At 38.3% G+C, this 25773-nt stretch overlaps 1 protein-coding gene across 1 annotated transcript in view; it reads right to left on the minus strand.

The window, feature by feature from the left end:
• Positions 1-25773, minus strand: part of LOC144638687 (uncharacterized) — a 52673-nt gene that overhangs the window by 22384 nt on the left and 4516 nt on the right. The window contains exons 6-13 of the mRNA XM_078497913.1: positions 25204-25362; positions 23944-24048; positions 23315-23433; positions 22787-23095; positions 21744-21892; positions 20340-20537; positions 19553-19682; positions 1705-1971 (exon numbers count right to left, since the gene is read on the minus strand). Coding sequence (XP_078354039.1) covers positions 1705-1971; positions 19553-19682; positions 20340-20537; positions 21744-21892; positions 22787-23095; positions 23315-23433; positions 23944-24048; positions 25204-25362 — 1436 coding nt within the window. The remainder of the gene's footprint in view (positions 1-1704; positions 1972-19552; positions 19683-20339; positions 20538-21743; positions 21893-22786; positions 23096-23314; positions 23434-23943; positions 24049-25203; positions 25363-25773) is intronic.

The raw sequence follows: 25773 nt of genomic DNA on the forward strand, positions 1-25773 counted from the left end.
TTATCACAATGTGAAACAAAGGGAAATAGAAATCAAACTGGTTTGAAAAATATTAAGCCAAAGACAAAGTTAAACCACAACAGTTATATTTTGCTTTTCCTGAGTGGAAAGTTCTTTAATCTGCTATTTAGCAGGAGAGGGAAGAAATACGGTTAGGACTAGCTAACCATCCAAGTGACTACTTTGGTTATCTAAGCAGCCATCTTTTGTCAGTCACAGCTAACTACACCATGAAATTCTACACTGATTTGACGAATTTTGGACTCCGCGAGCCATGCTTGAAGGCCGACGACAGTCGGCCTTCAAGCCAGCCGCACGCGTAAAAATTGAGGGGGGGCTCCGTCACCGGAGCCTGTGCTGGGTAGCTTAGTCAATGACCTAACAGCCCAAGGGAGACCAGGGTCAGTCATTGATTTGTGGGCTTGCTGGGGGGGTGGTCCTAGTCAGGGTTTGGTCACTTTCCAAAAGTGGGATTTTGGGGCTGAGTTATCGTCTTTGAACTTCCAGGTGGCGGCTGCGTGCAGGGTTGAGAAGCTGCCATGAGGCTTTGACACACAAGCAAGGTTGGTGTGCATGCTAACAAGTGACAGTTTGTTTTTGATTGATTGATTGACAAGGACGGTGCTTTTGCTGGAAAAAGTGCAGACCAGGCTTTTTGGTCTTGACCCGGTTTTGATAAATCCAGACATATGATTCATAAACTCAGACATATGATGGGGAATAGCAACATTTCCAAGGTATTAGCATGCTCCCTGTGACATTTTCAGAGCAAGTTGGCCATCATATGTCTGAATTTATCAAAATAGGGTCAGAATTTGGCATGGTTTTGTTGTGGTTTTTATGTTAATTTTATCTTTGGTTTAAATTTTTTCAAACCAGTTTGATTTTTAATTTTCATTGTCTTACATTCATTATCACAATGTGAAACAAAGGGAAATAGAAATCAAACTGGTTTGAAAAATATTAAGCCAAAGACAAAGTTAAACCACAACAGTTATATTTTGCTTTTCCTGAGTGGAAAGTTCTTTAATCTGCTATTTAGCAGGAGAGGGAAGAAATACGGTTAGGACTAGCTAACCATCCAAGTGACTACTTTGGTTATCTAAGCAGCCATCTTTTGTCAGTCACAGCTAACTACACCATGAAATTCTACACTGATTTGACGAATTTTGGACTCCGCGAGCCATGCTTGAAGGCCGACGACAGTCGGCCTTCAAGCCAGCCGCACGCGTAAAAATTGAGGGGGCTCCGTCACCGGAGCCTGTGCTGGGTAGCTTAGTCAATGACCTAACAGCCCAAGGGAGACCAGGGTCAGTCATTGATTTGTGGGCTTGCTGGGGGGGGTGGTCCTAGTCAGGGTTTGGTCACTTTCCAAAAGTGGGATTTTGGGGCTGAGTTATCGTCTTTGAACTTCCAGGTGGCGGCTGCGTGCAGGGTTGAGAAGCTGCCATGAGGCTTTGACACACAAGCAAGGTTGGTGTGCATGCTAACAAGTGACAGTTTGTTTTTGATTGATTGATTGACAAGGACGGTGCTTTTGCTGGAAAAAGTGCAGACCAGGCTTTTTGGTCTTGACCCGGTTTTGATAAATCCAGACATATATATATATATCCCGTGAGAGGTTTCATTTCACATTTCTTTTAGTTGTACTTACAGCATGGAAAACAATAAAGAGAAAGAGCCCAAGAAAGACGTTAGGCCCACCTGTTCATCAGCCACAATTCTTTGGACTGAACGACGCCACGTTATGGAGAAGAAAGCTCCCATTAATTGTTTGACAGACGACCTATTGCGAAGCATGTCAGCAAACCGTTGACAATCGCAGAAGAGAACTTTAGCAACAGGTAAATTCTTCCATTTGTACAACTCCTGAACTATGATAACAAAGCCCTTTTTCCTTGCCAGGTAGTCCGGCGTCTGATATGGCTCTTCAATGATTCCTCTCTCGTCGACACAAAAAACCATGGGCACCTTTCGTGAAAAAAAAGACATCTCTTAAAGATGAGTTATGATTGACAAATTAAATCGCAAGAAACAAAAGTGCGTGGCTATTCACAAAAATGCTATTACGTAGTACCTTCGTGTGATGATTTTAATTTTGCTTTATAAGGTGGTCATCCACTTGAAAGATTTTGAGACGCACTTTTCATGTCAATATGAGCGGGAGTGTTAAACATATTGCAGTATCGCTTGCTGAATAAAAATAGTGTTAAGAATGCCGGTCGCTTAGAATCCAACATTTTGTGGCAAGAGGATGGAACTTCGATTTCTTTCATACTTTTATGTTAGATAGGCTAGGGAATAACTTAAATCACTGTATAGTTCTTTCGATGGAATATCCTTTTATTTTAAAGAAAAATGCAAATAACAAAAATCCGTTAAAATCGTCATTTGAGGCGCTAAATTATTCATGATTTTTGCACGACTTTGAGAGCCTCGCGTGCAAAAACAAATCACTCTACCGTCTTTTAAACACTCAAACCATATTTAGCAATCTTTAAACATCTACTGAAATGATTTTGGGAAATATTGCGTTGTTCTTTGTAGACAAAATAATTTTATTTCGAAGGCATACAATTCACTGCCGTAAAAGTACTTGGTAAATAAAATTAATTTTCACCATGTGCGAAACCTTCAAATCGTTTAAGAGGACATATGCACAAATTTCAAACAAAAATGAAAATTCTTGGCAAGAGCCCTGTTATGGATTTCGCTCATTCTCTTACCATGGGTAGGCCTTAATATGAAATAAATCACAGTATACTTTGTTTGGCTAAATATCGATTTGTTTTCGAGAAAATCGATAATTCTAAAATCCAGCAAAATTGACGCTTTCGGAGCTCAAAATTTATGCCGAGTTTGTTAGCTTCGCGTCGTAAAATAAAGCACTCTGGAAGAAAAATACCTATTTAATATCGAAGAATAACATCAAATTAGTACGTCGAAAGCAATTTCTGCTCTTGAAGTCCTTTTATCTACAAAATATAATTAAGTTTATTCGACACACTTTTGATTTAATTCAAAATAGGTCAAACTTATCGCTTTATTTAAGTATGAGCGAAGCGAAATAAATGGCCGAAAATTTGGTACTAGACAGATAAATGATTGTTCTTTTCGATACTAAAAGGATTTCCTAGGGAAATGATTTAGTGCGATGCTTTCAGATCTCAAAGTTGCTTAAAATTCGTTAATTTAACCGACCGTGACATTGTTGATCTTATCAACATTATGTAAACAATCCACGCAAAGGTTAATTTTCCCCATGTGAACTTCAACTGAGTAAAATAAAAACATAGACTTGCTTACCGTGGTGTTCGCTGATACATTGTAAATCCTGTTTTCCTCATTTACGACAAAACCTAAGCCCTCGGCGAAGCTGTTATCCTATTTTCTTGACGCGCCATTTGTAACTGATTTCCACGTCTTGAAGTGACAGTTCTTTTCCATGCATTCTTGAAAACAGTCCAGTCTTAACTGATCAGTGTAAACAGGAATACGAAGTACTTTGCTTTAAATCAACTTAAAGCTTAGCAGCAGTGGTAGATAAATCGATACGGCCGGGGAATCTTCGTTTCGAAAACCGCCATTTGAGATTTGTCGGCCAAATTGTCCTGCGGTATGCAGATAATTAATTCACACTTGAGTAACTTCCGGCACATGAAATCGACAACCACCGTGACCAGAAAGCACCCTGCTTTTTGGTGTATTGGTTGAAGCATTATTTTTATTATTTTAACATAAGCTCTCAATGAAAATTTTTTGGGCTGAACTTGTAATTAAGTTTCACTTCAGTAAGCCACCGTTCGAGAGAGTTGTTAAATGGTTGCATGAAAGCGTTTTTAACTTCCGGGTCGAAAGTTCTTCTGTTGCGTTGCTTCGCTTTGCTGCATATTTTTTATCCAGTTCTTACCCTTGTTCAAATTCTTGATTAGGCTAAGGCAAAACAGTTGTAGAGTCAACTCTCCCTTATTGAAGATCTCTATAAGACGGACACCTGGTGTTGGTCCTGTCCTTGCCGTTTTTTCAGTCATTTTTATACTCTAACCAGCTAGGCTACGTTTACACGGGACCGGACCGGAGCCGTTCCGAACTGGACCGGACCGGATCGGCCTCTGTTTACACGGAAGCGTTTGGCACCGATCCATGTGTTTACACAGGACGGTTCTGGAACCGGTCCGGAACGGTTCCATAACTTGACCTGCAAAATAGCAGGTCCAGTTTTGGTTCCGTCCCGCACCGGTTCCAGAACGGCCCCGTGTAAACAGAAGGCCTATCCTATCCGTGTAAACAGAAGACATATCCTATCCGAAAATCGGACCGAAACGTTCCGGACAGCAGCAGTGGTTGATAAATCGATTCGGCCGGCAAATCTTCTTTTCGAAAACTGCTATTTGAGATTTGTCGGCCCTGCGGTGTGCAGATAATGTATTTCACATTTGCGTAACTTCCGGCACATGAAATCGACAACCGCCGTGACCAGATAGCACCCTGCGTTTTGGTATAGTATTGGTTGAGGCACCATACTATTGCTATATTAATATAAGCTCTAAATGAAAAACCTTTGGGCTGAACATGTAATTAAGTTTCACTTCAGGTAGCCACCGTTTGTGAAAGTTGCTAAATAGTTGCATGACAGCGCTTTTAACTCCCGGGTCTAAGGTTCTTCTGTTGCGTTGCTTCGCTTTATAGTTTTTTTTGTTCTTGCCTTTGTCCAAGTTCTTGATTAGGTCAAGGCAAAACAGGTGAAAGCAAAATCTAAGATGTTATCGTTGGATCCGTCTTCCGTGAATGTTAAAAAATATGACCATATATTTATTCTGCTGGGGTCCGGCGTAAACAAGGGAAGGTGCCCCCCGCCAGAGCTTGCGGGGAGAGACAAGCGCCTCGCCGTCAGGGGACCCAAATGTATTAAAAATATCATAGTCATTATATAAATATTTTGTTTTTAAACCTGTTTTCCGGTGTGTTTTGAGTTGATTTGGAAGCTATTAGGGGAAAAACGGTTTAAGTTTCAAATATTATCCGCAGTCTATTCCTTCGTAAATAAGACGTTTGTAATTATAATACGACTCAAGTTTCCAAACAACAAGAGATATAAAGTAATAACTTTATAATCACCTTAATTCTCAATTCAATAGGCGAACTTTATTAGGAAGGAGTTGTCGAAGCTGGGGTATTTCCCCAAAACGGCTCTGTGCCGTCCAATGAGGTCGTGGTTTTGGGTTCCCGATCTAGAACGGGATTTTCAATATCAGACGATATCTAGAACGAGATATGGTATTTTGAACACACAAAAGTTCCAAAATATCAGCAGCCAAAACGGGGTGACTTGTTTCTAGAACGCGGTATCTTTTGAATGCAAGTTCTTTCTAACTGAATACCAGAGGCCCTTCCAATTACGCTGGTAAAAAGGGAATGTTATGCTTCTAACAATGCTTGTTTTTTGTCCGATATAATGCTCAACTGTAATTATGCTCATTTTTTTTTTTTTAAATAATGCTACTTTGGTATAAATGCTTTGTTGTACTTTGCAGTAATAAATACAAAATATGGCATCACGTCAGAAGTCCATAACAAACTTCTGATTACGTGTACTTTTCTTCACCTAGCTTTAATCTAATGAAGTGAAAAGCACCCTTTCCTTTATTTTTACACCAATATACACCTTGGTGTAAACAGTCATAAATGTTCAGTGTTTTATTATAAATTGTTTACCGTGACTGGTATTACAACTGCATATACATGATATATGGTCCCTTTTTCCCCCACCCCTTCCCCACCTTTCCGGCCTTCCCGCTTTTATTTCGCCCAATCCTCCACAGGAGAAAGAAGGAGAGCTTGTTTACAGGCTAGACTACACAGAATATATATTTTTAACTGACATTCACGGAAGACGGATCCAACGACGCCATCTAAGGTTTTGTGTACAGCCAACTCTCTCTGAAACGGGTACCTTCGGGACCGGCTCCAACTAGATTTAGATTTTTTAGATTAGATTTTTTATTATTTCACACTATTTACAACTCAGTTCGGATTTTAACGTCGTTTCAAATTTTCCACTGAAGAAGGGACAAGAATTTGAACAAGGGTAAGAACTGGATAAAAAATATGAAACAAAGCGAAGCAACGCAACAGAAGAACTTTCCACCCGGATTTCATGCAACCATTTAACAACTCTCTCGAACGGTGGCTAACTGAAGTGAAACTTTATTACAAGTTCAGCTTAAAAGTTTTTCATTGAGAGCTTATGTTAAAATGATAAAAATAGTGCCTCGACCAATATTTCGAAAAGGAGGGTGCTATCTAACCTGCGATCAGGCGTTATTTTTCTCGCGGTGGAGGGGTAAGCCTGATCGCAGGGTCGATCGCAGGTTAGGTGCTATCTGGTCACGGTGATTGTCGATTTCATGTGCCGGAAGTTACTCAAGTGTGAATTAATTATCTGCATACCGCAGGACAATTGGGCCGACAAATCTCAAATGGCGGTTTTCGAAACGAAGATTCGCCGGTCGTATCGATTTAATTATCTACCACTGCTGCTAAGCTTTAAGTTGATTTAAAGCAAAGTACTTCGTATTCCTGTTTACACTGATCAGTTAAGACTGGACTGTTTTCAAGAATGCATGGAAAAGAACTGTCACTTCAAGACGTGGAAATCAGTTACAAATGGCGCGTCAAGAAAATAGGATAACAGCTTCGCCGAGGGCTTAGGTTTTGTCGTAAATGAGGAAAACAGGATTTACAATGTATCAGCGAACACCACGGTAAGCAAGTCTATGTTTTTATTTTACTCAGTTGAAGTTCACATGGGGAAAATTAACCTTTGCGTGGATTGTTTACATAATGTTGATAAGATCAACAATGTCACGGTCGGTTAAATTAACGAATTTTAAGCAACTTTGAGATCTGAAAGCATCGCACTAAATCATTTCCCTAGGAAATCCTTTTAGTATCGAAAAGAACAATCATTTATCTGTCTAGTACCAAATTTTCGGCCATTTATTTCGCTTCGCTCATACTTAAATAAAGCGATAAGTTTGACCTATTTTGAATTAAATCAAAAGTGTGTCGAATAAACTTAATTATATTTTGTAGATAAAAGGACTTCAAGAGCAGAAATTGCTTTCGACGTACTAATTTGATGTTATTCTTCGATATTAAATAGGTATTTTTCTTCCAGAGTGCTTTATTTTACGACGCGAAGCTAACAAACTCGGCATAAATTTTGAGCTCCGAAAGCGTCAATTTTGCTGGATTTTAGAATTATCGATTTTCTCGAAAACAAATCGATATTTAGCCAAACAAAGTATACTGTGATTTATTTCATATTGAGACCTACCCATGGCAAGAGTATGAGCGAATTCCATTTAAGGACTCTTACCGACATATGTTTGACCGTAGGAAACCTGTGCTCTTAAGCTTCTGGTGGTTGAATGTTAGAAGAATGGTGTATAAATCCCTGTAAAAATTTCTCCGGGCAAATGATTAAAAGCGACGTGAGATCTTTTCGAATTCGGTTAAATATGCAAATATTTGACCTTCCGCGGTCAACTTTGAAGTTACGGGTCAGACATGAATGACATGAATATTTCAATCCGTGCACAAGTCTTAACCCATTTTGGGTCAAAATAATCACACACAAAAACATTATGAAATATTCTAACCTTAATCTGCTGTAAAAAGCAGGTCCGAAGGCCTTTTAAGCACGATTCCGGCTCTAAGCATCCGTAGTAATTTGAGCTTCGTTTGTGTAAGTATGTCATATTTAGTGGTCGAAATCCAATCTGTGATCAACTTTCGGCGCTTCTCGTCACCACTGCATCTTCTTCGACGGCATACGCCGATTGTTATTATTGCCTCGTTAATAGTACACAAAAAAATAACATCTGATCGCTAAACGGCATGATGTCGGCGCTTACAGTAGCTTACAGTCCCATCTTGCAATGGGCCGTCTGTTCGTCACGCAATACTGTGTCATGGACATTTTTTAGGGGGTGATAGGCGAGTGTGGGAAAGGTTGAATATGCGGAAATGCTTGATTTAATACTTTATGACAAGTACGTACTCGAGCCAGCAACAACAACAACAACAACAACAACAACAACAACAAGTACAGTGATATCTTTTGGCAGACAAGATAAAGCACACGTACTGTCAGTTGCTAAGCGTTTGGTACAGTGTAATGCAACTGTTCGCGAATTCGGTTGCTCGCGCGGGGTTGGTTGTAATACCGGGGGTGGAAGGAGGATATAAATCTTTACTAAACAAGTAGAGTTTTTAAGTAGTTATTCCCTTTTTAACTGTAGAACCGAAAACGAAGAGAAAAACTCGCGTCTATGTTTTTTGGGGGGTGAGGGGGTGGGGGCCGGGGGGTTCTTGGTTGGTTGGTTAGCAAAGTTTTATTTTTTTTTTCACAAAGATACCTAACCAAATATCGCATGTCCTGTATAATTTTTTTTTTTTTTTTTTTTTTTTTTTTTAATGAATTTGCCAACCCTACTTACAACACTGAGGCTAAATACAGTTCATTACAACACACTACTTATAATACAAATGTTATACAACACAGCTACTTGCACTACAATACAGTCACCTTACTTAAATTACAATACTAAAATCGCTACTTACATCATTTACAACACGACTACAATTACATCTACAATCACTTCTACTTCTATACGATTTCGTTTTGTGCTGCTGATAATAATACAATTAACACAGGATTACATAACTTACAATAACCATTACTTACAATTTATATGGCTTAATTTATATACTAAATTAAAGAATACTATTTGGCTACAAAGGAGTTACCCACTAAGAAATCTATAAACTCTCGGTATATTTTTTCCATTTAAGATTAACATTTTGGCTGTCTTCCTGAATTTGTGATTTCATTGCATATAATTCCAGTTGGTATGTATAGTTAACAATTTTAATGAATACTCGAAGAGATGGACGGTTGTTGTTCTTCCGGCATTCATAAATGTGATATTTAGCTAGAATTAAAAGATGATTAAGTAGTAAGAAATCTTCTTTTCTTTTCCAAACTCCAAAGAGCTTATCTATATCAGAAAGTTCCTCCAAAACAATGTTTGTATTTCTGCACCAGTCAATGAAGTCTAGCCAAAAATCACCGGTAAATGAACATGTGATAAGTAAATGCTCGAGGGACTCGCTCTCTAATCCACAAAAAGTACATAATGGTGAGGCAATCAAACCAATTTTGTGAACAAATGAGTTGGTTGTTAAGTATCTGTTTAAGATTTTATACTGAAATTCTCTCGACTTTGTGTCTATGAGTACCTTAGAGGATAGACTGTAAATTTCTCGCCATTCTAAGCACGCACTAGAATACTGCTCCGAATATTTCATTTGCGCAGTTGGAGGGGTTTCATACTTGGATCGAACTTCACGATAAACGTTTTTTGAAACAGCCTTGTTAATCAACACTTCTTGATTATTCAAACGCAATTTAATGTGATCATTTAGAACAAATGCTTTATTGCACTTGTGCCCACAGGCGGTTAAGGAATTTCGCCATTGTATTGGCAGCGCATCAATGACTTGCATCAGAGAAAACACTTCTACCGGTGTAAAAATTGAGCTACGAGGATTCTTAATGATTAAATCATTGTTGTCATTTATAAGATTTTCAAGCGTAATTATTCCTTTCTCAAACAATGTGTGACGGAAAATTGATTTATCATCGACACAAATATGTTTATTGTTCCATATGATTATATCCGCCCTAGAAATGTTATTCAAGCATTGAACGTTTACTGCAGTCGCTACAGAATGCTCAGAAAAAATTTGAAAACATTCCTCATAAAATTTTGGCAATTTTATCGGAAGTTTCTTTATATCAAATCCACATCCTAAAACAAGTTTACCCCCAACTGGTTTTAAATAGTGTAAGAGCAATATTTTCCAACTACTTTGTTGCGAATCAACAAATTTCTTGCAACACATGATTCGCTGTGTCTTTATGGCTGATTCTAAGTGCGGTGCCCTCAGGCCTCCATTTTCGACGTCACTTACAAGAGAAGATCGTTTTACTTTATCCTTTCCTTTCCAAATAAAATTAAATAAAATCTTGTTTGTTTCTTTGATGATGTCCTTATGCATGCATACTAAGCCAGCTCTGTACATAAAGATTGGAACCACAAAAGTTTTGACAATTTGAATTCGCCCTAAAATCGTTAAGTTCCTCCAATTCCAAAAGTGAAGCTTCTCGCTAATAGATTTTAAAACCTCATCGAAGTTTAACTTTTTCCAAAGGATTTGATTATAGGTAAAGTGAATCCTAAAATTTTAACCACCTTCTTGACTGTTATATTTCTATCGGAGCAGCTTGCTAGCGTAGGCGGGTTTGGGTTGTGATTCCCCAACCACATTGCTTCAGTCTTTTCGTAATTGACCTTCAGGCCAGAACATGACGAAAAACAGTCGATGGTTTCAAATAGAGCGTTAAGTGAAGTACGGTCTCTTAGGAAAGATGTTAAGTCGTCTGCAAAAATCTCTAGTTTTATCTCTTCTTTATCTACTATAATGCCTTTGATGTTTTCATTTAGGCGTACATTAATAGCTAAAATTTCCAAGCAAATGATAAATAAATATGGCGATAATGGATCACCTTGTCTTACCCCTCTAAGAACTTGAAAGGGAGTGGTTGTGTAACCATTGTTCATAACTGTACTTGAGATGTTTTTATAAAATGTTTGTACCCAATGAATAAGAGAAGGACCAAAATTAAAGGCAGAAAGTGCCTCAACCATGAAATTCCGATTTACCGAATCAAACGCCTTTTGGAAGTCTATTCCTACTAACAATCCATTAATCTTTTTCCTTTCTGTGTACTCTAAGATGTCATCTATGGTTCTCACGGCGTCTAGTATAGTTCTGCCTTTTACGTAGGCATTTTGGTTAAAATGAATTATCTCAGCTAGAACTTTTTGAAGTCTTAGAGCAATGGCTTTTGAACCGATTTTTGCGTCGACATTAATCAAGGAGATAGGTCTCCAGTTGCCTATATTTCGTTTGTCTTTACCTTTCTTTTCTATTAATGTGATAATAGCTTGCTTTTGAGTATTAGATAATTCACCACATTCGTAAGAAGAATTAAGACAATCGACTACTAAATTTCCAATAGAATTCCAAAATGTTTTGTAAAATTCCACCGTGAGGCCATCGTTTCCAGGTGACTTGTTATTTTGGAATGACTGAAGGCAATCGAAGCACTCCTTGAGCGACAACCTTCCTTCACAAATTCTTCTCATTTCATCGGACAGTTTTGGAATTTCTGCTCTTTGCAGGAATGGATGATTTCTATTCACTGATTCATCATTTGATGCATACAAATCAGAGTAAAACTTTTCAATTTCCTTCATAATTTTCGTAGGGTTTGTGGTAAGTCTGCCGTCGCTACTAAAGAGTCTTCTAATACAGCTCTTGGTTCCCCTATGGGATTCTAATCCTAAAAAATATTTATTGCTTTTCTCGCCTTTTTCATACCAAGTTGCTCTTGAGCGGATTATTGCACCTTTGGCTAAATAATCAAAAAGCGAGTCGTATTTCATTTTAAGGTCTGCCAACTTCTCATGATTTGTTTCTGATGGATCAGTTGCTAGCATCTCCTCCGCTTGTTTTAAGGATGCTTCAACCTGTAATAGTTCTTGCCTTCTTTTTCTTGCTTTTTCTTTTGTATATTTAATTGTAAATTGTCGCACGCGATACTTAATTAAGTCCCACAGTACTCTTTTGTCCAGCACTTCATTAAACTCCTCTAGCCATTCAGGTATTTTCTCATTAATCATTTGGACATAGTAGTTGTCGTCAACTAGACTTGAATTAAATTTCCAGTATGAAGGGCCTCGTGCCTGTTCATCTAAGCTATTGAAAGAAATAGTTATTGCCGAATGGTCTGTTCTAATTGCCGTCTTAATGTTAGTTTCCTCCACCTCATCTTGACAAATATCGCTTATCAACCAAAAGTCCAGTCTTCTTTGGACGAGTGGCTTTTTTTGCTTCCAGGTAAAGAGCTTGCAATCTGGGTTCCGTGTTCTCCAAATGTCAATTAAATCATAATTTGAACAAATACTATGAAGAATTTTAGTCGATTCTTTCTCTTTAGGCGTACCTCCGCAGCAGTCAAGGTCCAGATCATTGACAACATTAAAATCTCCCCCAATTATAATTTTGTAATTTTCATCATCAACAATTAAACTGTCTAATTTTTCCTGTAGTTTTTCGAAAAAAGAACACTGTTCACGTACCTTATTCGGCGCGTAAATATTACCCATAATATAATTACAGCCTTGCACCGTGGCATTCAGCAAAATATATCGTCCACTTTCATCAGCTATTTTCCTTTTTAAATCAAATTCCAAACTTTCTTTCACAAGTATTAACACCCCACAACTACGATTGGAGCCGTGTGCGAAAAAAATGGGTCCTTTCCATTGACATTTCCATGCGTTTTCTATGTCTTTCGTACTATACGTCTCTTGGAGAAAGATAATATCTGCATTTTGCTTTTGAAGCCAAATAAACAATGCTTTTCTTTTCTCTAGAGAGCGAATACCTCGGACATTTAAAGAGAGCATTTTGAAATTAACACTTACAACATCCTCGAATTTCTATAGCTTGGTTGAGTCTATTGTCTCCTGTAATAGCGCACATAATTAAATGCCATGAAAAATTTAAAGTAATGAAACTAAAAAATAGGAAATATTTTACAGATACCCTTAATAATAATCTACCACTGCTAACATAGCACTTTAGAACTAGCATACAAACACATAAACATAAAAGTTTTAAGAGGCCGCTAGAATATTTCCTAAATACGGCCATAGTCCCTCGGGGCCTAGGGACTACTGTTTTGAAAACAGAATACGATATGCAAACTATGGCAAGTAAATTATGCGTAAATTTTAACTTTTAGCGGAGTTGTTTTAAAGAAGCATGACGAAGCTAACCGGGAGACAAAAAAAAAAAAATCATATTTCTAATCATTACGCGAAATCCTAAAGAGTAAGAGATACCATTAATTAGTTCAAAGAGTAATAAGTTTTGAGGTAAGTCTGCATGTTGGCTAATATTTTTTCTTAGGTAGGAGATACTCCGGTAGGTTGTCCGCTGAATAAACAGAACTATTGACTGTCAGATTTTTACCTTTTATAAATACTCTTCCGACGTTTAATTCCTTAGCTTTCTTGTAAGCGGCGCGGAGCTTTCCACGTTCTTTTGCTGATTCAGGGGAAAGATCTTTGTCAATAAATACCGAAGAGAAGGAAGAACTGTTCATTAGTTTCTTCCTGCTTTGCCAAATCCAATCGCAATCCATTCTTGAGACGAAGCGGACTAAAATTGGTCGTGGGCGCAGAGGACGTGAAGCGTCTTCCCTTGACTCCGTCGAATCTTCGTTGTTCGCAGCTCTGTTCGAAGAAGCTGTGGTGTTTGGATTCCCTGTTCGATGTATTGCATGAAACGTTATGTTATCTGGTTCGGCACCGAGTTCTTTTAGAACGTCCATTACTTTACGCGAACACTCCGCATTGCTCTCTCCAGGATTTTCGGGAATGTTGTAGAAACGAAGATTCTCGCGCCTAGAGTAATCTTCCAGCTTAATTAGACGATTTTTAAGAGTGCTGATCTCCTGGTTTAATTTGCTGTTCTCTCTCTCGGCGCTGTCACACTGATCTTGTAAATTTTTGTTTCTCTTTTTAAGAGACTGCACCTCCTCCCACACGGCGGTTAACGATTTCGTTACCTCGCTCAGCTCTGATTTCACTGCCCTAATTTCACCTTTAAGTTCCTCCTTAAGTGCTTTTATGTCCTCGTGGATACTGGACAGTTTTTCTAGGATCATTGCGTCCGATACGTCTTCTTCCTCGCCAGTCGAACTGGTCGAACTTGACTCCCGTGCACGTTTCTTTTCTTTTGTTTTTGACATTCGGTGGTCTGAAACTTAAATCATTGTCTTTCGGGTTTAACAAGTCAACAAGATATAACTAACACTCCACATTCACGAAATTGCCATAGTTTGTCGGACCGTTAAATACACCAACCGGCCGCCATGACAGCTCGCCCCAGTCTGTCCTGTATAAATGGTTAATGATAGAAGTAACGATAAGTTTTGATTTTTTCTTCGTGATCGAGTGGCAACTTAATAAAAACATTGCATCGCAATTTCTTTTCGCCCTACGGTAAATCTGGGTGACCTGTGGCTTCGGGTGGTCATTCGTCAACCTGTAACAAAGTACTTTCTTGGGGTGCCGTTTTGAACATACTGTCGAATTCATGATTTCTAAATTCAACAATAATTAATTTGAAGTTAAAACGAAATTAAAACATGTTAAAAAAACTCAGTGCTAAAACTCTTTGCTAAAAAGAAGGATCAGCAAATTGCTATGGCAATTCGGCGTGTGAAAAAATCGCCAAATTTAATTTAGTGGCTTCCTAAGTAAACAAAACCTTGGTCGTGCTAGTTATTGGCACCGTCTGTTTGCTTAAAGGCAGCGCGTGAATAATTTTTTCAAAGTTCAGTTTATTTCACTGGAAATGGAACGTTGTTGTTCTTTTAAGGCCCTTGTTCGTGGAGTTTGCGGTTTTGATTCTAAAGATCGAAAGCGTCACACTGAAATCGCTCCTCTACTGTCGTGTGAGAAGGACATCAGCAGTCACAAGTCCCAGTATTAATTTAGTTAACTCTAACATGACTCTTTCCCGTGAAAAACCAAACTTCATGATCAGAAGCTAGCTATTTGTTTGGTGTTTTCAAGGCAGCTCTTGAAAACTTCGTTAAGGCCCAAAACCGAAAAATAACAATCTATTCAAGGGGAGGAAAAGCGTTCCTTGCCGACACAAATAACGGCTAATCGCACACGGCAAAACACAAATCTTTATAAAATCGCTTTACTAATACTTGAACAAAAAGTTCAGTTTTAAGATACCTTTTTTTCGTTTAGCTGGGCGTTTATTTTAGCTGATATAATTTAGGTACCCTATCTAAGGATCACACACGGAACACATTGCCAAAATGATACCCTACTTATGGATCGAGAACCTCAAGAAATATTCCCTATCCCGGAGTTTTCATAACCTGCGACCAGGAGTTATTTTTCTCGCGGTGGAGAAAGCCTGATCGCAGGTTCGAGTTTTCAGAGCAACTCTCACCCGGACGATCACACTTTTCGACCTGATACTGGGTTCAAACCATTAACTTCTTTACTATATTAAGACTGTAAAACGAAGTTTTCAAGAGCTGCCTTATAAACTTATGAAGTTTGGTTTTTCACGGGAAAGAGTCATGTTAGAGTTAACTAAATTAATACTGGGACTTGTGACTGCTGATGTCCTTCTCACACGACAGTAGAGGAGCGATTTCAGTGTGACGCTTTCGATCTTTAGAATCAAAACCGCAAACTCCACGAAAAAGGGCCTTAAAAGAACAACAACCTTCCATTTCCAGTGAAATAAACTGAACTTTGAAAAAATTGTTCACGCGCTGCCTTTAAGCAAACAGACGGTGCCAATAACTAGCACGACCAAGGTTTTGTTTACTTAGGAAGCCACTAAATTAAATTTGGCGATTTTTTCACACGCCGAATTGCCATAGCAATTTGCTTATATCCTTTTTAGCAAAGAGTTTTAGCACTAAGTTTTTTTAACATGTTTGAATTTCGTTTAAACTTCAAATTAGTTATTGTTGAATTTAGAAATCATGAATTCGACAGTATGTTCAAAACGGCACCCCAAGAAAGTACTTTGTTACAGGTTGACGAATGACCACACGAAGCCACAGGTCACCCAGATTTACCGTAGGGCGAAAAAAGATTGCGATGCAATGTTTTTATTAAGGTGCCACTCGATCACGAAAAAAAAATCAAAACTTATCGTTACTTCTATCATTAACCATTTATACAGGACATGCGATATTTGGTTAGGTATCTTTGTGAAAAAAAAAAAATAAAACTTTGCTAACCAACCAACCAACCAAGAACCCCCCGGCCCCCACCCCCTCACCCCCCCCCCCCCCAAAAAAAAAAAAAACATAGACGCGAGTTTTTCTCTTTGTTTTCGGTTCTACAGTAAAAAAGGGAATAACTACTTAAAAACTCTACTTGTTTAGTAAAGATTTATATCCTCCTTCCACCCCCGGTATTACAACCAACCCCGCGCGAGCAACCGAATTCGCGAACAGTTGCATTGCATTACTCTGTACCAAACGCTTATCAACTGACAGTAAGTGTGCTTTATCTTGTCTGCCAAAAGATATCACTGTACTTGTTGTTGTTGTTGTTGTTGTTGTTGCTGGCTCGAGTACGTACTTGTCATAAAGTATTAAATCAAGCATTTCCGCATATTCAACCTTTCCCACACCCGCCTATCACCCCCTAAAAATGTCCATGACACAGTATTGCGTGACGAACAGACGGCCCATTGCAAGATGGGACTGTAAGCTACTGTAAGCGCCGACATCATGCCGTTTAGCGATCAGATGTTATTTTTTTGTGTACTATTAACGAGGCAATAATAACAATCGGCGTATGCCGTCGAAGAAGATGCAGTGGTGACGAGAAGCGCCGAAAGTTGATCACAGATTGGATTTCGACCACTAAATATGACATACTTACACAAACGAAGCTCAAATTACTACGGATGCTTAGAGCCGGAATCGCGCTTGAAAGGCCTTCGGACCTGCTTTTTACAGCAGATTAAGGTTAGAATATTTCATAATGTTTTTGTGTGTGATTATTTTGACCCAGGATGGTTAAGACTTGTGCACGGATTGAAATATTCATGTCATTCATGTCTGACCCGTAACTTCAAAGTTGACCGCGGAAGGAAAACGAAGCTCAGATGCGACGAATGATAAGAGCCGTAATCATGCTAAAATGGCCTTCGAACCTACCTTTTACAGCAGATAAAGGTTAGAAAATTACATATTTTTTTTCATATGCTTGATTTGGTCTTTAATGGGTTAGGACTTGGAACACGGAACAAAAATTATTTCTGACCCGTAACTTCAAAGTTGACCGCGGAAGGTCAAATATTTGCATATTTAACCGAATTCGAAAAGATCTCACGTCGCTTTTAATCATTTGCCCGGAGAAATTTTTACAGGGATTTATACACCATTCTTCTAACATTCAACCACCAGAAGCTTAAACGATTTGAAGGTTTCGCACATGGTGAAAATTAATTTTATTTACCAAGTACTTTTACGGCAGTGAATTGTATGCCTTCGAAATAAAATTATTTTGTCTACAAAGAACAACGCAATATTTCCCAAAATCATTTCAGTAGATGTTTAAAGATTGCTAAATATGGTTTGAGTGTTTAAAAGACGGTAGAGTGATTTGTTTTTGCACGCGAGGCTCTCAAACTCGTGCAAAAATCATGAATAATTTAGCGCCTCAAATGACGATTTTAACGGATTTTTGTTATTTGCATTTTTCTTTAAAATAAAAGGATATTCAATCGAAAGAACTATACAGTGATTTAAGTTATACCCTAGCCTATCTAACATCATCCTCGGAGACCCAGGGGCAGTTAGTTGGGGCGACGGGCAGCTTATCGGGACAACGGGATTTTCGGGCGATAGTTTACAACATAGAACGTAACAGCCCCTGGGCACTTTGTCTTACCGAACCAGTTCCAGAAGCGTTTGAACTCTGACCTCCTGATTGGCCACAAAAATGTTTTTGTGGCCAATCAGCGACGAGGACCGGCCAGGAGACTCTGATGTCTTCTTACACGAAGTTGTTTTCCTCATAGACTCGTCGTCGTTGTTAATCCCGTCCATCTCAGATAAAAAGCAAAACAAAAACAAAACAACGAGGCCTGGGAATATGTTAAATGTAGCTTAGCGCAAGGAAACCAAAAGTTTTTAAAGCTATACGCGAGCACCTCTTGTTTATAAGTTTTGTTTTTGTTATTTAAATATCCAACAAATTAAACAAAAACCCTTTGTTTTAACTGTCAAGCTGGCAACAAAATAACAATAGGTGACGACAGCGATATCTTCGCTAACGCGTGGCCCGTGCAGCGAAGTACCCAGACCGTGGCAAGTTCCAGAAGTCGGGCAACGACCGAGAAAAATAATAAGAATTGTTGTTTACTCGAGTAACTATTAAAAAGCGCGCAACTAACAGTGTAGAACTGGCAGTCGTCTAAGGCTTATTTTTTTCTGAGACTCTCCATGTAATAGCATCGGATTGATGGGCAGAGCATCCACGACGAGTCTATGAGGAAAACAACTTCGTGTAAGGAGACATCAGAGTCTCCTGGCCGGTCCTCGTCGCTGATTGGTCACAAAAATATTTTTGTGGCCAATCAGGAGGAAAGAGTTCAAACGCTTCTGGAACTGGTTCGGTAAGACAAAGTGCCCAGGGGCTGTTACGCTCTATGTTGTAAACTTTCGCCCGAAAATCCCGTTGTCCCGATAAGCTGCTCGTCGCCCCCACTAACTGCCCCTGGGTCTCCGAGGATGATCTAACATAAAAGTATGAAAGAAATCGAAGTTCCATCCTCTTGCCGCAAAATCGAGAAATTGTCTGATTCTTAGAGACCGGCATTCTTAAGGTATCACGGAAGAAAATTAACAAATTGATATCGTTCTTTTATGCGTCTGTCCTGTTATTGAGGACAAATTGCGTCAGGACATTGTCAAAGTGTTGTAGATCCACGAGCCGCTATGCTAGTGGATTTACAACAAACTTCGACAATGAAAAAAATCTCGCCTTTCAAGAATGCAGCGCTAAATCAGTGTTGAAAAGTTTGACAAAACCGTCGCTGATTGCGTCAGCAACGAGTTACATGCTTCCACACTCTTATTGACAATAAAAATTAGCCAATCAGCGCGCGAGAATTTGCTCAGTTATCTTTAAATTGCGTTTGCGCTCCAAGTAAAACTGTGTGCAAACCATCAATGGTAACCCCAATAAAGTATATATTTCCTGAAAACTTGTTGAATAAAGATTGTAATTGTTGGAGTTTGTTGTGATCATATATACCATAATAAGCAATGTCAGCATTTTGTTTGCAATTATGAATTATATCACTTTTATGTGGAATTGGATCTTCATATATTGGTCTAAAAACAGTGTCTCAGAATTCTCCTTTCTTGCTCCATTATTTTTTTTGTAAATTTTTGGACTTGAAGAAACATTCCAAACGCCATTTTTAAGTTTGAAAAATTATAAAAAAATTAATGGAGCAAGAAAAGAAAAATCCGAGACACCGTTTTCAGACCAATACATGTAGATCAAGTTCTGCATAAAAGTTAAGGCGCTCTTGCAAACGTGTTCTTAAATAAAACTTATTGCAAACAAAATGCTGACGTTGCTTATAATGGTCTCTATGATAAAAAAAAATCCAAAACTTGAATCTACATTATATATATTTTCAGAAATATGCAAACGTCAATTTTCCTTCCGTGGTACCTTAATGCTTAGTCGGAAAATACTTAAACTACTGAACTTTATAATTATAGAATATTTCGCTCGCTAACCTTATTGTTAAAGAATATTTAAAACTTTAGGCATACCTCGGATTCGTCCACGTGCTTGCTTAAGATAATAAAAATGGAATCTCTAAGGTTAAAAAACGGTGAACCACTTGCGTTTTGTTCTTTCAGATCAAGATCAAGCTCGGTGCGAAACATTCTTTTGCAGATTCTGAAAAAAAAAAACAGACGGATACCGAGACGGCAGATAACTACATAAACTACTACTTTTACTTAAGTCTAATTATCAGGAGGTTTCATTGCTACGTTTTAAAAAACCTCGCGGATTAACAGAGGCGGAGCCTGGCTTGTTCTAATATTCAATTTTCTTGAAAGCCGCGAAGAGTTTGGCATGCATGTTGAGTGTTAAAGAAAACTCTCGTGCAACTCTCATCCTTCAACTCTCGCCGATTCTTGTTCGTTGTTTGAACCGATCACTTATTCGGTTATTTGTACCGTGCTAATCACGTTATTTCTTCATTCTTTCGCTTTTCTCCCGACTTCCCTGAAATTTCCTCAAATGAGGCAAAATTGCTGCGAAACATTGTTGCAAAAATATATATTTTTTTAGTTTCCCAGGTTTGCTCCGGCCCTCATGCAATATCTGTTGCAGAAGCAATTTTGCCTCCGAAAAACAAAAATAAATGTTTTGGATTTTTTTTTAAGCATTTTGCTGCAGTTCGTTCGAAGTGTTTCCGTTTATTATTACCCTATTAAAAATAGCGCCAAAAATAAACTGCTCTGAAAGTTTAAACTTTCGCAGCATGTTGCTATGCTGCAAGCAAAGGTAAATTTCTTTTTGTTTTTCTATTGTTTGCATTACACATACTTTATATCATGTAGTTTAGCATCCCATAGTGTCAAGGCATGGTAGGGGAATGGTGCCGGGTTCTCAAGCACACGCTCTCCTACTGTTCCATCCTCTCTCTTGGGAATGTGGCAAAGTATTATTCCACGCTTGAGTGAAATCTGGAACTTAGACGTCTTCTCATCGGCAGGACATGAAAAATACATGTTGAGCGAGTCCCTGCCAGAATAAAACATAAATCAATAAACCAGCTAACCAGTCAGTCAGTCAGTCAGTCAGTCAGTCAGTCAGTCAGTCAGTCAGTCAGTCAGTCAGTCAGTCAGTCAGTCAGTCAGTCAGTCAGTCAGTCAGTCAGTCAGTCAGTCAGTCAGTCAAAGACTTAATAAGTTTTGCTGTATAGTTATAATTATGATTTAGTACTAATTTTTAACACCAACCTATATTCTAGACTGTTACCTTTTATCAGGTCGAAGGAAAGGGATTTTTTTCATAGAGAAACACTAATAAACTCCGGATGTCCGGAAACCTAAGATCTAAGATCTAAGACCGCGCGCGTTCGATGACCTAATCTAAATATGCTTTGTCTGTTATTTTCGACAAGAATTTAAACGTAAATGCATGCGGCCAAGAGAAAATTCAAATCGAGACTTTTTTATCTTTAATTTAGTGTACAATTTGAATCGCATTTAACTGAGAGCCGTATAAACAAGCTTTCTTGAAATGGCCGCCATATTAAAATAAACGGCATGCAGTGCATGCAGAGGCGATGACGTTTTCCAATGGGGTCTTAGCTAATGTTCAGGAAAATTAACGTATACTAAATAAAAGTAGCTGACAATTTCTGTGTTGAATGATTGTTCAACAAAAAGTTGCGTTATTTTGTAGTGTGACATTTGATATACGATATTCAATACTTCTCGCGAGCGACACGCAAGGTCAAGCGTTTCCATTGTATTAATAAATGTAGAGATGTGATCAAGTCTGTTCACTGAATTCAATAAAAGCTCGCAAATACATAATTTGTCTCTTTCGTTCATACTTTGTATCAGTCCTTTCTAATTTTCCAGGAGTATTTTGCTTCGTGTTTTGCAGCGATTTCTTGTTAACTCATTCGGTTCTATTGATCGGTCGATCGCAACAGAATCGAAACAGAAAGTGGTACAAATTCCGCCCACTGCCTCTGGCATAAGGCTTGACTGACGTCATCGCCTAATGAGAACTGTTGCCATGATAACATGTCACATGAGCTCAAACTTGGGGGTTGATTGGCTAATGGTTTGTTTTGGCCGTGGTTATCAAATCTGATAACTGTGCCGGGCTGATTAAGGTTTTTCAGAACTAAAAAGAGTTGCTTTTGCTAGACTGTCATTTTAAACTTTTGCCAAACAGCAGAATCTAAAAGAGCCCAAATTTATATATACCTACCCTATAGCCCCATCAAAGTGAATATGGACTTGGGTCGGGGATTTAATTGGCTGAAAAGTAATTTTCATCGCCTTCGGTTTGCAGCTGGCTGAGTTGAGTATTTCAAGCTCTGCAGAGTATGAGTATGTGTTCTCTTCGACTTTCACCACCTGGATAAAATAAACAAAATTATCGAGGTAATTATGTCATCTTCGTGCATAACTAGCTGTTGTCATGGAAGTGGGAATAACTAACTGATATAAAATGTAATAATATTAGCATTTGAGTCATAACTATTTGTTTCCTCTGTTTCAGTGGCATGCCTGCAAACTAGCTATCTCGAAGCTAAGTACATGGCCACTATAAACAACATTTACATTTTATTTACATTACATTTACATTACATTTACATTTTTAGACGAAAGAAGGTGCATTGTCTTTAAGTGTGGTTATTGTTTATTGTGGTTCGAAACAAGTACTGTGACAAATGTTTCTTTTCTTCAGAGATAACTGATGGGTTCGCCGTGTGGTGTTTGGCCTTATCGTACACAGCTAATTCGAGAAAAGGTTGTCGGAAAAAGGCACAAAAGTGCACGCGACAAGACCGAAAGGTGGTCTGGGTATTCACTTGAATTTTGCCTATTGGCCTAGAGGAAATGTACAAGTTCGTATTTTTGCACGTGAAGATTTTGTTTTTTTTTTCAGGAGGCTTTTTACTGTAGCTAAACTTTTACCGTCGCATGTCTTTGAGATTTGAAAGTCCTCTAAAATTCAGCGTGGCTAAAAGTAGCTTGTTTCCATGTGTCTGAAGAGAACGAAAACATGCAAATTCGTGTTTGTCATGTCGCCATCTTTTTAGTATTCAGCACGTGCAGTAGCTTTCTACTTCTTCCCATACTACCTTTTCGGTCTAGTCGCGTGCACTTTTGTGCTTTTTTTCCGACAACCTTTCTCGAAATAGCTGTATAGACATTTAGCAATACATTATCGTCTTATAGAAAACTACTGCAATGGGTTTCATTTGCGGGTAAAACAACGAATTTTATTATCAATTATGGATTTACCTTAAGTATTTGGCAGTTTTCGTTGAATTCAGACACGGTGAAGGTCTGTACTGAGAAAAGACCAAATGTATCAACCGGATCAACGCGAGCAACACTTTTAACAGTGTCATCTCCAAGGCGCACTTCTTCTCGATTTATTACTTGAATTAAGTCAGTTGACGAAGTCCACATCCAGGAATTCGATTTCAGCTCATTCCAGTCCTTTTCACGAAGGTGGAATGTTACTGTGTGGGTGTGATCGTCATACCGTAAGCTGTTGTAAAGTGCTGAAAACGGCGGTTCAACTGATTGGGCCAGACCAAGAAGCCACTTGCAGTTACAAAAAAAAAAATCATAAAAAAATAAAAAAAAAATATTTATCTACAAAACAATGAGATTCACTTAAATCGCCATCAAGAAGGTCCAGGCAGAATAGAACAAGGTTAAGGGTGAAACAAAAAAACCCGAATTCAATAAAAAATTGGTAAAAAAGCAAAAACAAAAAGAAAACAAAGAACAATGAGAGGATTTGGAATTCACTTAACTCACCAGTAACTTAGCATGTTTCAAATTGTTTTCTTCCGCAATGCAAATCATCGGTACAGGCGTTCCCTTGTACCATGAGGCGATTGATATGTTAATACTTGCTTTGATTTCAACTATGGGCTCTAGAAACACGCACAATAAAATAAAAAAAAACTTATCTGACCACGTCTAAAAGTTGATAACCGTTGAAAATAGACAAAATGTCTCTGTATCGATGATAACGTTTTACAAAATTGACATCATTTTCAATCCAAAACCTCAGTTTCATCAGCCAATATATTTAAGGGTTGCATGCGCAGATTGAATGCGTCCGTGTATAATCCTACTGGAATTACTGGAATCTCAGTTATCAGTTTTGTAATTTTCTTTTCATTTTTGAGCTATCAGTACATTTCGCATATCTTTGCTAACAGTTTAAAGTACGTCATCTCCCAGCCGACGGTTAAACCCTATCCGGACCCTTCATAAACGTTGATTTACTTGAGATGTATCAAAACTCGGGACCTGCAAAAGTGACATCTTATAAAAATCCTGAGTAACGTAAGGGCATTTAGTATTTTTTCTCAAATTGTTTCAAATATAAAATATAACTCTGAGTGGTATGCTAGGGTTTCTCAATTATCACGCCTTACCTCGTTCGCTCCCAACGGATGCTTTTAACAAATTCCAAGAGAGACCAAACTTTCTGTTGAAATCAGCAGGTAGCGCACTTTCAAGAAGTTCAAATATCTGAGTAGCTAAATGATAAATCAATAACGTAAATTTCTAATAGGTATAATACCAAAATTATCCGACCCCTAAAGAATATTGAGCTACATACGTCAATATACTACGGTGGCCCACAACTGTCACATCAAAAATAAAAAGCTCACATCAAAATAAATTGCTCACATCAAAACTATATTGCTAACATAATAAAAAAACAATTCCTCGCATCAAAAACAAAACCAAATCACTTGCTGGTCAGCGAGTGATTTGGTTTTGCTTTCTTAAGTGTAACCGATGCGTAACGAAAATTTGCTTAGGTAAATGTATCTGAATAAAAGACTCATAATTTTCCAGGGTAAAACCCTAAAGGCCATGTTATACGAAGCAACGCAACGATGACGACTAAAAAACATAGCACGTTGCAGAGGGGGTGCCTCACTATCGCAATTGTTGTTCGCAACTTACAATGCATCAGCTGGAAATGTCGTCTTGAAATCTTCCGGAAGCCAAGTACGCGCTCTGATTGGCTCATTTTAATAAAATTGCTTTGCAAGGTGCGCTTGACATGTTGTTCGTAACAACTTGCCTTGCATTGTTGCGAAAAGTTAAGGACAGTTATTACACGTAAAATCGATCTTTTTGGCAACTGGCAATGCCAATGCTACGTTTGTTGCGTTGCAAGTTGCAAGAAAAATTGCCTTGTGTAGCATGGCATTAGTGTATCAATTGTTTGCTCAGTAACCCAAGGCAATCCTACCAATAAGAAGTCGAGTTTTGGACAGTACACGTGCAGTAGTGATCAGGTAATTAACCCTGTTTCAGGTGCATCGTGTGCTGGGAGTTGAAATCGATTAAGATGGCTTTAGAACATGGTTGTGAGTATTTAACTAGATCTTAAACTCGAACAGTGTGCTTGGGTTTCTTGATGTGTGTCGAAAATTGTAATTTTAATGAATGGTTGTTCCTGCAACCTATAGAATTTCTGAGCCATGTTTAACAATTATTCTCCCGTGAGTAAATAAACGGAAAAATTACACCTTTGATTTCCATAGGTAAAATCTAGCTTATTTAATTTGCTAAGGGGAAATTATACTGGGGAAATCACATTTACCTTGAGTGGTGTAACCTAGCCTATCAAGTTTCATCCCTGCTTATTTTAACTAATTAAGAAAAATCAACATAACCTCCTCCTTTGAAAAGTGGTTGTATCTGATGAATAATTCGTAGGAAGGTGAGTGGCGAGGATAACGTGACACCCAACACCTGATCTGCTTCCTGGTTGAGTAAATCAAAGCACCGCTCAGCAAGTCGTACTAAGGCTTGTACAGCCTCGCTGGTTTTATCTGTAATTATAAATTTGTAAATTTCAGAACATCTAGCTAATTACTACTCCTCAAAAAGTCAAATACGACTTGAAAAATATTTGTGATATCAAGAACAACCAAATATATAGTCGGCATCACATCTACTGTATAGTTTAACTACCCACTGTTATAAAGGAATTATTCATTAACATGCGTCTAGTAGTGTGTAAAACAACTTTATTTCATCTTCTGCAAGGTTCGAATTAGTATTTCTGCAATTACTACAAAGGTTAATCTGTTGTTAAAATCAATTCTCCCGGGCATTGATTCATAGAATATACCGTATTCTATCAGTTCATGTGCAAAAGGCATAAGTTAATTGCACAATAACAGAACATATTGCAAACTAGTCAAAGGGGCCTAAGGAAATCACTGAATGACAAGTTCGCC

Source organism: Oculina patagonica, chromosome 14, assembly GCF_052425735.1.
Source record: "Oculina patagonica isolate OP01 chromosome 14, crgOcupat, whole genome shotgun sequence".
Taxonomy (NCBI): Eukaryota; Metazoa; Cnidaria; class Anthozoa; order Scleractinia; family Oculinidae; genus Oculina; species Oculina patagonica.